General features: G+C 42.5%; 1 protein-coding gene across 2 annotated transcripts in view; it reads right to left on the bottom strand.

The window, feature by feature from the left end:
- GOLIM4 (golgi integral membrane protein 4) overlaps nt 1–12,990 on the bottom strand; it is a gene marked incomplete at its 5' end in the record, with an annotated part of 75,358 nt that extends 62,368 nt beyond the window's left edge. For both annotated transcript variants that reach the window (XM_079704210.1, XM_079704211.1), the window contains one exon: nt 12,804–12,990. In XM_079704210.1, coding sequence (XP_079560336.1) covers nt 12,804–12,990 — 187 coding nt within the window. The remainder of the gene's footprint in view (nt 1–12,803) is intronic.
- Nucleotides 12,991–14,888: the final 1,898 nt, after the last annotated feature.

Below are 14,888 nucleotides of genomic sequence, written 5' to 3'. Positions count from 1 at the left end.
AAAAGCCACGCAGGAATGCAGCGCAGTGTCGAGGGATCCTATGACTTCTCAGACAAAGTTGGAAATCCGGATGCTCACATAAAATATCTTTCTTTTTCCATGTAGACAACTACCGTGAAATTTTTCCGAGCACTGTGTGGGCCAAATGAAAACATAGCCATATGCTGCTCTTTGCAACCTGTGTTCTACAAAGCTTCTTTCCTGTTTTTCCAATCTGTGATTTATTTAGGAGTGATTTGGCTTCTACATCTGGAAACTAAAAAACACAGCTGGAGAATCAGTTGAGTGGTGAGCTTCAAAGCCCCCCTGTGAAGTCAAGGTGAAGCTACAGAGCCTGTAGTGAAAGTTAGCAGGATCCCGGTGTGGGCCCGTGCCATGTCTACACCCCAGGTTGCGGAGGAGTCTGAGAAAGAATCATCTGAAGGTTAGGGACAGCCCAAGCCCCTAATTTTGGATCAAGGACAATGTGCCGGAGAAAGATGGAAAGGGCGGTGAAGCCAAGTTCACCACACTGACTATCACTCTTATTACCCTGGGATCCAATCCTGTGGAGCCTGCCTCCATCCTTCAGGGCATGAGATGCAGAGAGGGACACGGTGAACATGCTGGTGACAGTAGAAAGCTGCAGAGGTGAAGCAGCAAGTGGTAGCATGAGCAGTCAGCAGCACCTTCCGAGGACACAGAGATGGGAAGTGGTGGGGGATGGCAGTGGACCCCAAGGAGGCCAGTTCTCAAGTCTAGCTGAGTCACCATCTGGGAATATTCTTAACTCTGAGAAGGCAAAGTAAAAAACTCTGTTTTGAAATAGGTACTGTCAAAACCTGCTTTTAGTTCCAGGGTGAGGGAGCCTTGGAAACTGAGGATTAGTAAGAGTCCTGAGTTAGGATTCAAGCAATTTGAGCATTAATCCCAAGTGTGTCACTGTCTTGCTGTGTGACTTCTGTTTCCCCAAATTCAAAATGGTAATAATATTGTATATTGCTTTACTCAACAGCACAGGTTTTCAGGACCAAATGATATCATGAATACAAAGCAATTTGAAAAGCATAAATGTCTCATGTGATAGCAAGGCATTTTTATTTATTATTTACTAAGCAATTACTAGTGGATTCTAGGAATGCAATTTATTAGATGTCATTTAAATCTCTAATCAGGATTCTTACATTTGAGGGAGGTGGAGTGGGTTTGGGCTTTAGAGGAATAGCAGTCAGCACTTATGACTCCATTACAAACCTGGCCACTTTCTAGAGGGTTCATGGCGTGGAACCAGGGGAGGTCAAATTCCAAGATGTACCTAAAAAAACCTGAGAAGGGGGAATTTGCCCGAAAGCAGGGGTTCTTAACCTTTTTCAGGTCACTGATGCTTTGAGGATCTGACAAAAGCTATAGCGTCTGTCTTGGGAAAAGGCACTTATACAAAACTGACATAAATTTTCAGAAAATTCATAGACCCCACAGATCCTAAATTGAAAATGCCACCCTCAGGGAAGAGAGGGTCACAGACAAGACACACGACGTGGTCTCAGACTGAGCTGTTGCCAGGTAGGAGGCAGTTTTGAGAACAGCTGGAGGCCTGAAATAAAAACAAAGCAGTCTTTCTTTAAAGGCTCGGTCTCTGCTCAAAGTATTGCTACCGTGGGACCCTCAGATGAACACTTCTCGGGGGCTAAAAAAGGGGTCTCACGTGTATTCACAAATAACATCATTCTAGCTAACTGGGTTAGAAGCTACTGCTTCCTTGGGCAGTCTTAACAGAAAAGAGCATCTGCTAGCTTAATCCATATGGACCCTGACCAACCCAGGGAGCAAAAGGTAAATGAGAAAAAGACAATATGCAGCCCGTTAAGTGTCCCTAAGAACCACACTGCACATGTTAGAACTATACTGTAGAACACGTAGGGAATTTTCCCATTTTGGTTTTTGGGACAGAAAACAGAGACCACATGTCCCAAGGGACTTACAGTCACTGAGAGTATCACCAAGAGAAGTCCCCAGCAACCTAGCCTAACAGAGAGGATCACGGCAGCAATCTGGCACCCACACAGATAGGAGAGCAGGAAGAGAATCACTGATTTCCTAGAAATTCAACAGCAACTTCTCACTGACAAGAACAGAACTCTCCCTGATTTGTGAATCAAGTATGGCCTCAAACATTTTGACAAAATATTCTCTATCCACTTCCTGATCTAATCTCTTACAGAAATATGTTTAGGAAAGTACAATGGAAGTCAAATGGAAAACAGAAATATTCATCTCGTGTATCTCTAATTATTAAAGTTTGTTTGGAAGAGTGAGGCCATACTGTGAATTTGAAATTACAATTGTTCATAAAACATTTAATGACTTTTTCATAATATGCTCATATGCTCTATTTTTTATTTTATCAACATCACAAAAGAATACCTCATGTATTGCAATATTTAAAACCTGACTTTCAAAATAGGGATGAATGAACAAGTTGAAATTACTAATGCTCTTTCTTTAAATCAAAGATATTTATCTTTCTAAGACCAGTTGAACTCCATTAAAAATATATCTTCTGATTATCAAATAATGAGGTCTTCACCAAGGACTGCAGGCTATATGAAGTCAGAAGAAACATTCAGAAGCACATGAAAATACTATATGAACAAACACACTGCACTGCATTCCTATCTACTTGCCAAAGAAATACAGTCATTTGTAAGAGTAGGAAATTTTCACAAATTGTCAATGGATTTTGAAACTCCCCAAGGACAGGATGGCTTCCACTTTGGAACTTCCCCTAACAGCCTCCTAGTTAGGTTTATACTTCAGAGAGATACTTGGAAATCTCTTTTAATTTTAATTCTTCCAGGTCAGATGGTTTAAACAGCAGATAATTTCCCTCTGTAGTTCCATGACTTCAAATGCCACTTCTTACTAATATATGTCAAATTAAATGGTAAATCACATTTTAATATATAGTAGAACATTTTTACAAAAGTATTATGTTGGATATTCCAAGAATATAATTTAGAACAGTGCCTGGCTCGGTCTCTGCTCAAAGTATTGCTACCGTGGGACCCTTTGAGCAAGTGCTCGAAGAATGCCAACAATGACCATGTCCTTCTCCCCTTGTGGGAGGCAGCTACTAAGATGGCCCCAGGTGATCCTTACTTTCTGTTATTCTTGCCCTTGAGCACAGGCTGGACTTGGTGATTAGATTCTAATGAATAGAATATGGCAGAAAGTGATGAGTTATCACCTTCAAGATTAGGTTATTAAAATATTTTCACTTTCATCTTGGATTCATACACGCTCCCTCTCTCTAGCTTTCTCTTGGATCTCTTGCCCTGAGGGAAGCCAGCTATTATGTTGTAAGTTCCAGGTTGGAGTCATGGGCCTTCAGAAAGGCCTGGATGAGTGAGATTGGAATTGGATCTTCTGAGGCCTGCCAACAACCACATCAGTGAATTCTGAAGCAGATCCTTCAGTTCCGGTCAAATTTTGAGATGACTACAACCCTGATCAGCAGTTTGACTGCAACATAGTGAGACAGAGATGTTCAGATAATCACCCAGCTAAGTCGATTCCTTTCCAGCAAAAACTGTGAGATAATATTTGTCATTCTAAGCCGATTCAGTTTGGGGGTAATTTGCTATGCAGCAGGATAACTAATCCAGATTTTAGAAGTGGGGTGCTGCCATGACAAAAACCTAAAAGGTTGTAGAGGCTTTGGAACCATGTAGTGGGCCTAAGAAGAGTGCCAGTGACAGTGTAAAGTGCCTTGGACACATTGTTCACAGAATTTTGAACTTTGAAGAGATTTCTATTAAGGGCATGAATGAAGGTGAGGAAAATCTTACTGGAAACTAGAAATTACATAGTGGCAAAAGGTTTATGTGTTAGTAGTACACATAAACTACTTATGTGTACTTACGTGACCTGCAGACCCATGCATTTATATGAGACGTTTAAAAAGTGCCAAATGAACTGGGTGATTTAGTTGAGGAGCTTTCCCAGCAAAGTACTGAAGATGCTACCTGGTTCCTCCTTGCTGTTTATAGCAAACTACGAGAATATAAATCGGGACAGGGACTACCATACAAAAAAGGAGGCAGGACCTGAAGGTTTTGAAAATCCTCAGTCTCTCTAGACAGCAAACAATGCTAAAGTTAAGAAACAGTTTCCAAGCAAAGATCATTTCTAGGGAACTGTCTGAGAAAACATGGTCTAAAATGAGATCAACGGTGTAGCTTCTGAAATCCTTTTGGTAAGCCCTGGGAAACGTGGCATCTCAGAGTACTATTCAATCAGACCACAGGATCTCCTACAACTTTAAGGGTGTGACTCACAGATACTCTCAACAGGCCTTTGGTAAGTTAAAGGGCATTGTCTCTCCCTTGCCTCTGCAGAAACTCAAGGTAGAGAAGGAATCATCTCCAAGATGGGTGTGGTTTTTTGTCTAACAGAGTAAACCTCAACAAGTTTCACAGGAGACCCACAAAAATTTTGAGAGGATTTTACCAGCAGATACACTGCCAGTTTGGACTGGAAGGAATGGAGATGGTCCTAAATGAAAAAAGGCCATAGATCCCCAAAATTCTACAGGCAGGAAGCAGACTGAGAAAACTCAGCTGCCAACACACGCTACCTTTCATGAAAAAAGGGAGGATGACTCCGTAGTCCATAGGCTAGAATCAAGAACCATGGAGAATTATTCCCAGGCCTGGACCTAGTTGAGGAACATTTGCCTAACTGGATTTCAGAATTTTCATGGACCAGCAACTCCTACACACCTTGCACTTTCTGCTATTTTGAATAGGAATATGTAGGTATCATATGCCTGCCCCACTGTTGTATGTTGCTTATGTTGAGGTTTAGTTTCACAGATCTACCAATGAAGAGGAACTAAACTTGAGAAGTTGTACTTGAGGAACTACATCCAAGGAGCCATACCCACACCCAGATAAAACTTAGATGACTTCTGGATTTTGAGCCGATACTCACCTATCTAGTAAAGAGGATATATTTTTCATCTTCTAATAAAAGTGATGTTTGACATCAGTACTATTTAACATGTTTTACAGAATCAAACCTTTAAAAAGGATATAATGTCTTTTTAAAAATTACCTCTAAATGTTTGTTAATAGGTTGAGAGATTATTGCAGTAGGAAGCATAGATTTACAATATTAAATCTCACTAACGTAAAACTTGATAAACTTCTACACTAACCAATCAAGCAATTTATCAGCTGCCCAATATTAATCTACACTTAGAATACTTATTTTATAGTATCATAGCTATTGTATAGAGCATACAAGCAATGTCAAAGTTCTCTTACATACCTTGATTTGTAGAATTTTTTTTTTTACAAAAATTCCACTTAAAGAAGGGCTTTAAATGAGAGGTGAAATGGGAAATAGAATGTTTGACTCTCCTAAAATGATTATATATTTTTCTTAAGTTCACTTACTCTCAAAGGAAAGGACATGGTGTCATTCAAATGTTCTAAAATGCCTCATCCTTCAGAAGACAGCACATCTTTCACTTTTCTATTCACTACGTATCATATTGTGACATTTTATATGTGAAAAATAGCTAAAGCAATATTTTTTTAAATGTCATACTATTATAACGAGCAATTTATTTCATGCCCATGTCCCTCCAGGCTATGAGCCTATTTAGTGAGCCTTATTAGTGTAGGGCAATGGCTGGCATGTCCTCTGGAAAAGCACCCACAGGCCAATAAAAATAAAGAACACAAGTGTGCCATTCAGAAATACATAGCATTGTTTAAAAATAGCAACACCCATGCTGCTCAGACCAAGAGGAGGGTGCTGCCGGTCTGCAGACGCAGCCGAGCGCAGTGAGGAGTGCTTCGCTGTTCTGGAAATCAGCGTATGTAGGCTCTGGGCTTAGCTTGAGACATATGCTAAGTGATTCATCCTCTTCAGGATTGTTTTCTTAACTGTAAAATTCAGTGTCTGTATCACCAAGTGATGCGTTCCTGAACGTCAGACATGCAGGTACTCATAACACGAGTTCTTATGTTATACATGCAAAACCTGTATAGGTACAATGGGTGGCCAAATGCTCACTTTTTACCCTAACATAAACTTCTAAAAAGGAAACTACACTACTACTTTGTAAATGAAAAATCTGACTCAACTTGCCATTAATGGGTAGTAACCGTAAAATTTAAATACAATAAAACAACAAAACAATTATTAAAGTCTAGCTGTCAGGCTGTTGGCTGCCTGAAGTCTGCTCTCTGAAAACAAATGAGCAACTATATCTAGGAGAGAGGCTCTAGTATCAAACTGAGAGTTTCTCCTTGACTTGTCAAGGAAACACTGAAAGGGAATTCAAAAGGGCAGAAGTTTCTCATGTGATTTGATGTTATTTTATGCAGCATCTGCAGATCACCTAAAATCAACTCCAGTATCAACTAAAATCACCTTTTTCAACAGCACCAAATGTCCTACACTCTGGAAATGCTGCATCAAATAATCACACCTGTTACTTCTGATTCTAAATTTTATCTTGAATCCTCACATGACCCACCTAACCCACTTTCTCAAAACCTTTAATATTGTCACAGAGACACTAAAATAATTTTGAGGGCAATGGAGTACTGTGGAAAGAACACAGGCTAGGAAATCACATTGGGGTTCCAAGTGCAGATTCATTCACTAGATTCGACCTTGACGCTGGCAACTTAATTTACCCCTCAGAGCCACAGACTACTCCTTCACACCAAAGTGCTCAGTCAGGGTTAAGTGAGAAAATGCATGTAAGTGCTTAAGCCCAGCACCTGAATGTGGCAGACACTCAATAAATGGTATGTATTTAACATAATTTAATTCTTTCAAGGAAATTTTCAAATTTCTATCAAAATAAATTCGTTTCAAATAAGAATGGCTCGAAAGAAAAAATACAGTTGGCCATTTTTATTTTACAGTAAAGTTATACGTACCTTTCACTTCCAAACAAAGCTACAAAACCCATAAACCACTGACTGGCAAAAGTAGCAAAAACATTTTGTCCTCAGTGATAAAATAAGAACACTTATTTGTCAAAATGAAAAACACAGCAACTCTTAGCTGCTACCGTGCAAGGCGTTCTCAAGTCCTTTCTTACCAAAAAAGGGTCAATATGGTAGAAAAGACAGAGTGAGAGTGTCTTTAATCAAGTAAAAGTTTCAGCCAAGGTGGGCATATGGCGCTGAAAAGAGCCACATTTAGACCACGGATAATGACTCTATTACCTACTAGATGTAATACACATTGGGCAAAATAAAAAGTAGCCCAATATTAATCCTGCAACAGCATTCCTGGTTACCTAGTAAACGTCATAGTGATGCGCTCTGGGATTTGTGCCAGTCACATTAGATGTATTATTTCTAGTGCATGCAAGTGTGCAAAATAGACATTGCTATCCCCGGCGAACTAGGAAGAAAGCGAAGTTCAGAGGGGTTGCCTGCCTGCTCAAGGTCACTCCATTGGTAAACACCAGAGTTGCATTCAAACAGTATCTGGTGCCAAACCCACTCCCCCTTCACTAGTCCCTGTTTCTTTCTTTTTAGGACATGCAGATGCAGGCAAGAATCATCCCCAATGCTTTGAAATGCCATAAACTGATGTTAGTCCCCTTCTCTCTCTCTCACGTCTTCTAGTTTCTCTCAAATCATTTGCATTTTGGTCCTCCCGGCTTCAGTCCTCATTCTCAAACTCCAATTCACTCATTCCTTAAGTCTCTAAAACCTGGTCTTGTGTCCCAGTCTTGGTAAGGCAGGAGGGCATTTTAAAAGGTCAAGGTAAGTTTTCCAATCTACTTGGATGTAGTGAACTGTATAACATGCCTGGGTCTTCTACCTCAGACTTAAACAAAAGGCTCAGATACTGAGCAATTCTCTTCCCTGGTGAACCAATATTGGCGAGTTCCAATTTACAGGGACGACTAAGGCAGGTACAATGTGTGGAATCACACATATTTGTGCATGTCACATATATTTAACAGAATGTTTAACTGAGTCATATTTTCAAAAGTTATCTAGAAGCTTTTATCTTTTATTCAGGAAATAAATCTTAAGGCAGGGTTTTACATAAAGAGTTTTTATGTCTGTTCCATTTTTAAAATAGAACAGAATTAAACAAAAACAGCTTGATAAATTTCACCTTTTAACTGCACGATGTATGTACTTCAGTGAAAATGTCCATTTAATAGACAACATCTAATTGATGTTTGTATGTCCTAACTTTGCACTTGAAAACGAGTATCCCTACTACGCATTGCCTGTACCCGTGGGGCTAAATTACTGAGGTCTGTGAACCACTCTGTTGTACATGAAGTTCCCCAGTATTCCAAAATGCAAGTATCACCCTTCTAAGCACTGTACACCCGCTAACACTATTGATCCTATGACAAACTATTATAAACACCATTATCCTGATTATTACATATGATGAAAGCAAATCACAGAGATGTTAAGTAACCCAAGATCACCCAGCTGGTAAAAAATATATATATATACAGCAAGACATCAAATCCAAGAGCTCTGACTCCTCAGCCCACATCCACTACATTTCACTGCTCACCATATATAAGCACATTCATTGGCAGAGAGCCAATGAATATATAGGTATAGACCTATATATTTATTGATCACCTACTACAGTATATGCCAAGCACTTAGCACTGGAGATGAAAGAATTTTTTAAAAGCCTGGTCCTGAGCTGAAGGAGAACTTTTTTTTTTTTTTTTTTAAAGCAAATTCAGGGTAGGTTGAAAACAAAGAAGAAACCAGATACAATATGTTTTCATGCTCAGGCAAATGGGCCATTCTATGTCTCAGGGGAACATAATGCAAAGGACAACTAACTTGAATAAACATGTCACCCTAGAAGCACCAAACGTGTTTGTTTTAAATAACTGTAATACACTTATCTGGAATAGGAGCATAGAAGACATCATATGAACCCTTTCTTGATGGTTTCTGGTCATCACTGGGAAGACCAAGAGCACTTCAATAATGTAATACAATGTTTTAAGAATGAGGGACTGTTTGCCCCCCCCAAAATTTAAATAGTTACATCCCTCTCCCAGATCTTATTGCACAAGGTTACTGCCTACCTCTGGCAATCACACCCTCTCCTAATCTGACATGATATAAAGAGAGTTAATTAGTAACCAGACTTGAATTCTAAATTTAAATTGTCAGGGAGGGTCCCTTCTCCAGAGTAAAGTACTTGGATTTATTCCAGTCTGCCTATTTTCTTTGATGTTCATTTAGGTACAACTAAAAAGGAGTTAATTATAAAAACCAATTCTGCCAATTTCAAAATTTTACCCATGGCAACCCTGGGAAGAGAAAATGATCAAATATCTCAAACAGGGACTGCTATGATAACAACAGCTAATGTTGAATGAGTGGTGCCTACTATGTGCTAGGAGCTTCATAGGTATTAATTATTTTATCCTCACAGTATTTTATAAAATAGGTCACTCTAATCTCCATTATATAAATAAGAAAAATGAGGCCCAAGATCACACAAAAAGTTGCAGGGCTAGAATTTGAATCACATGCTTGGGGTAAAAGAAAAAGGCCTCAAATGTCTTTGCAGCCAAGCCAGTGAAGTAAATGTGTGAATCAGCTCAGTCTTAAGATTACAGAGCTGTGGTTCTCGACCTCCGCTGCACATTGCAATCACCTGGGGAGATTGCCAGGTGGGTTCCACCCCACAGATTGCGACTTAATTGGACTGGGAGCTGCCCCCAGGTGATTCTAATGGGCAGTCAAAGCTGAGAACCACTGTTTATAGACACAGAAAATGGAGCATGGCCCCAAAAGCATTTTTGCTTTTTTGTTTGTTTGTTTGTTTTTTTGGCTGCTTGGCAAGGAACATGGGATCTTAGTTTCCTGACCAGGGATCTAACCCGCGCCCCCTGCAGTGGAAGCTCCAAGACTTAACCACTGGATCGCCAGGGAAGTCCCAAAAGCAGTTTTTAAAAAAAAAAATTTTAAGTTAACTGAACACTGAGCTGGTCAAAGGTTGTTACTACTGCCTCTGCCACCAGAGGTAACCTCTGCCCCACTCCACAATAAAATTAAGGAACACTATGGATGGAAGATAGAGAGGCTGGAAGACACAGACATTTGTTTTTAGTGGACGGAGCATTGCCAAAGTCTGGAACATTCCCCATGTAACCCCTGCCATTTCCTATTTATGGAACTGTTCTACTCCAAAATACACTTGGAGTTAGACATAACCTACTTTCAGAATAATGTCTGGTGACAACCCATTATTAAACTGAAGATGACCTAAATATGTTCATTTAACAAATGTATACTTTCAGATTACATGGCCAAATTACTTAACATTTTTCAAGAGGCAGTTTTTAAAAAAAGAAGGCCACTCATAATTAACTCTGATTTTAACCCAAGTCAGGTCAAGAGATCTCACATAACTAAACAAGTCTTTAGAATGGAGAGTTTAATGTCCTAAAAACAAATCTATATGTGTACACAGCACCGCTGAGTAAAATGTCATTTGTCATTGGAAAAGGGAAGCAAAAGCTGCGTACCATCAGAAAATCTTCATTAAATGGCCTGCAGATGTGAAATCTAAAATAAATGCTACAGAACAGAATTGTGAAAAAAGAAGACTTGTAAAAAAAAAAAAAAAAAAAGGAAGAAGAAGAAACCGTAGCCTGCTTGGGAAATAATTCTTCACACATAATCATACTGCAACTGTGCAGCACCACAATTCAAAAGGAAATGGCAAAAGACTAAATTAAGAAATGGACTGTAAGGCCACTCGTTCAAACTAGTTACAACATTTTTTTTTTCATCTCCTGCAGCAAAGCAAATGTTGTGTATTTTAATGGTCTTGTATTAACACTTACCACCCCTCTCCCCCACTACCACCACCAAAAGAAGGCAAATAAAAGGGGAAAAAAAACTGAGATGGATTTTCTAAATGGAATACTGCAAATAAAGGCCATGACTCAGAAATCAGGGCCTCCTCAGTCAGTGAGTTCCAACACTGGGAGTTTAGGCAAATGTGCTACTTGGGCAAAATACTTCAGTTATTACTTGTTTTTTTTCAAAAAGCAGACAAGGAAGTGAAGTCTGAGAAAGCAGACAAAAGTGCTTGGGACTAGTTTTCTCACCACAGTTAAAATTTGTTTGTTGACTGAATAAATATATACATTGAACCCCTCCTGAGTGTCAGGCACTGTTCAGTGCTGAGGATGTATTGTTGAATGTGACAGCACCTGCTCTCATGAGTCTCCTGAAGTAAGAGAACAAGGCACCAACCTTACATAATCCACCATATACACCCTTCCAGTCACGTGTGTGAAAATCCAGTCCTGCCACTGTACTACTGGATGGCAAGTTTTCCCCTTGGTCTAACTGCCTCTGGTATCTTCTAAGTAAACAAGTAAATAACTAAATATCCATATTTTGCATACCAACAATAACTCATGGGTACATTTCAACAAGTTTTAAAGAAAAAATTTTTTAAAGTAAGACTGAATCAAAAAACAGATTTTCCTTTTGAACAAAGCCCAGCTCACGTATTTTCATTGCCTGTGGCTATACAGCTTCAGTAAGCTAAAAATACTTCCTTTGTTTCTAAGTTGGGAAAAGCAAATAAGACCAAGAATCAGCTGTGTATCCTTTTCTCTCATCTTACTTTTTTTTTTTACTAGAAAACATTCAAAATAGCTAAAGCAACGAAAAGGTATCTGTTTTATATTTGTATAAATATACAATGACAGAAACTATCCATGCAGCTTGTATCTTCCTAGTAATATGAAATAAGCTATATTTGCATGATCAGCAAGGACTGTCAACATTTCACTACTCAGAGCCCTTTACTATTTTTTTTTTTTGGTGGGGAGAGGACTGCATAAGTGTTGAAAACTAACCACAAGTACAAGAAAAAGCTTTCAAAAAATAAGTAAAAGATGACTCTGCTCTTAACAAGGCCACATGGTGCTTACTTTGCAGTCATGCATCATTTATGTTCCTGAAATTTACGTTAAATGGGATTCTAAAATAGAAGGATAGGAGCTTTCCGTCTTTCTGCAGGTGTTGCTCATGTTGTGTTTGCTGCGTGTCTGGCAAAGTGAAAAACCTGGTTTCTCCTCTTGCACCTCTCCGGGACAAACTGAAAGTTACTCAGTTTAATAAAACTTTTTTTTTCTTTTTCCAAAAACATACCTGCAGGATGGTGAACAGTAGCGTGGACTTTTCCAACACATCCAACATCTCTAAAGTCACACTACTGAGTTAACAGAGATCTGCAACTAGCAGGTCTAGGCTCCATTCGACTGGGCCATTAGTTTGGACCACAGGGTCATGGCTTAATTTCCCTTGAAGAAACAGCAGTTTGAGAAATCTCGGCCAAACTCCCCATTTCTTAGGCTACTGACAACGTCAACTGGAAAGCAAATGCCTAGAAACCAGGAAACCATGCCCCTCCGGATGGGCTGGCAGGAGCGGAGGCAGGGATCCTGGTTTGCCTGCCCGGATTGCAGCTGGGCCTTTGACAAGGGCTGGGGTAAAAGACTCAGTGTGTACCCGCCCTTCCATCGCCCAGTGGGACCTGTGCTGGCGCTGCCAATTTCAAATGTAACCACCGGAGGAAGCGGGAGGATGCGGATGTGTCATCTCTGACACTCCGGGGTCCGGCGGGGCTTGCCTCTGATGTCCCTGAAGGTCAGAGGTGGTGCCCGCGGTGCCAACAGCTCATCAAAACCACTTTTCCAGCCGGGGCGGGAGGCGCGGGGCAAAGTTGGCCACCGGCCGCGCGCGTCCCGTTAACCGTACCTTGTAACTGGGCGGAAAGGGACTCCTGGTGCTGCTGGTACTTGAGTGCCACCGCTTCGGCTTTCCGCAGCTGTGTCTGCAGCTCGTAGTAGAGCATCGCGCCATAGAGAAAGCCGAACACCACGGTCAGCAGCAGCAGCGTCTGGAAGATCCGCTTCTGCTTTCGGGAGCACATCCCGTTTCCCATAGTCCCGTCGGGACCCCGCGCCGCGGCCGTCCTCGCCGCCGCCGTCCCTTCCTCCCCTCGGCCCGAGCGGGCGCCTCAGCAGCGGCCGCCGCAGGAGGTGGCCGGACGCAGCATGAGGAGGAGACGCGAGACACAAAAGCTGGGCCGGAGGGGAAGTGGCGCCCGCTCAGCCTCCGCGCGCCGCGGGGCGTGCAGCCATCGACGCCGCCGGGGCAGCCGCCGCCGCCAAACTTTGGCGAGGCTGGCTCTCCGCGAGTGCCTGGGCCCGGGAGGGGGCCCTCCGCATACTTCTGAGCGGGCTGTCCTCGCGCCGGTCCGCAGATGCCGCCTGCCTTGTTCCCTCCTCCCCACTTTTTGGCCCGGCTGCCCCCGGCGGCGCTCGGAGTCCCGCCTCTGCCGCTCCCCGCCCCCTCGCGGCGGCTCCCACTGTGCGACTTTGTTGCCACCAAAAGGAGGGGGCGCGCGCCCAACAAAGGGAGCCGGGCACCAGGCGGCGCCTCGGCGCGCGGCCCGCGGGGGTGAGTAGCTGGGTGGGGGCCGGCTGCCCCGGCCGGGTTTGGGGGACGGCGGGCCGGTGTCACTGACGGGGCTGCGGAGCCTCGGCCGCCGCCGCCGCCTCCCACCTAACTTACGTGTCACCCACGGCCCCGCTATTCTGGCCAACGGGATTCCGGGAGGAAGTCCCACTCGGGCTCCCCGCTCATTGGGCCCGTCAGAGCCGCCGCTCCCTCCCTTCGGGGAGGCAGTGCCGGGCTCGATTGGACGCCTGCTTTGTCCGTCCGACCCCGGGGCCGCGCCTTCCCTCGAGCGCGGGGGCCGGCGAGGGGCTCCGTGGGTTGCGCGGTCGGCTGGCGCCGGGGTACGCCCACGTGGAGTGCAGGTGGCGGGGAGAGGCCGCGGAGCCAGCGGCTTGGAGGTCGGAGTGAGCGGGAGACGCGTCTCGGGTGACGGCTGGGAGAGATACGGGTGTGTGTATGTGTGTGTGTGTAATCCTGCCCTTAGAACGCACGTGGGGAGAGGAGTACAGTGTATAAAGTGGGAGAGAGTGGATAGGAACAGCTGTGTACACTCCACCAAGCACCCTTTCTTTCCCTGTCCAGTGGGCAGAAGCGGCAGGCACACGGGATAGCTACATGGTCAGCACAATTTTCTTGTGAACCGGAGATGCCTTGCATACTGAGTCTTGCCCCATCCAGTGTACTATCACGGATGCGTGTGTCCCCATAGATGGCAAGACACAGGTCCGGAGACTCGAGCGCGCTAGCATGCTAGACTTACTGCTCAACTGTACACGTGGGTTGGGGAAATCAGCTTGTCTTTGGCAGAGGGGAAAGAAATGATCTCATATGTTACCCCTGGCTGCAAATAAAATAATTTTCAAACAAATCTTACAGGCTGAAATGAGTATGCATTTATTTTGTCATATGTATTTGTTTTATTGTTGGCAAAAATACATCAGTTACACTGCTAAGTTACATTTTAAAGGCCAACAAAGGTTCCCTATGTAAAAACAAGTAAAACAAACATAATAACTACAAACCTCTTCAAAGAAAATCCATAGTACATTTGTTCTTTCTATGTACTTGAGGGAAAAAAATTGAGGTTATGCATAAATTATAATTTTGCTTCTCTTGACCTAAATTCTAAAAAAGTAAATTATTTCTCAAATGCCTCAGTCATGTCATGGAATTTATCACATACTGCATACTTTTTAAGATACTTCAACCAGATTTTAGTTATCACTATCAATAATGGCCAGTGAGTACTCAAAATGAGGGTAGATCTGTTTAGCCACAAATACAACTTAAAGACAGCCCCTGGTGCAGAAATTTTTTCGTGTTAAAAGCCATAAAACTAACCAAATTTACAACCTAGCTAGCCTGTGACATTTATTCTAC

This window comes from Hyperoodon ampullatus, assembly GCF_949752795.1.
Source record: "Hyperoodon ampullatus genome assembly, chromosome: 5".
NCBI lineage: Eukaryota > Metazoa > Chordata > Mammalia > Artiodactyla > Ziphiidae > Hyperoodon > Hyperoodon ampullatus.
The sequence above is the reverse complement of the archived record's forward strand: the minus strand, read 5'-3'. Positions and strand labels throughout refer to the sequence as shown.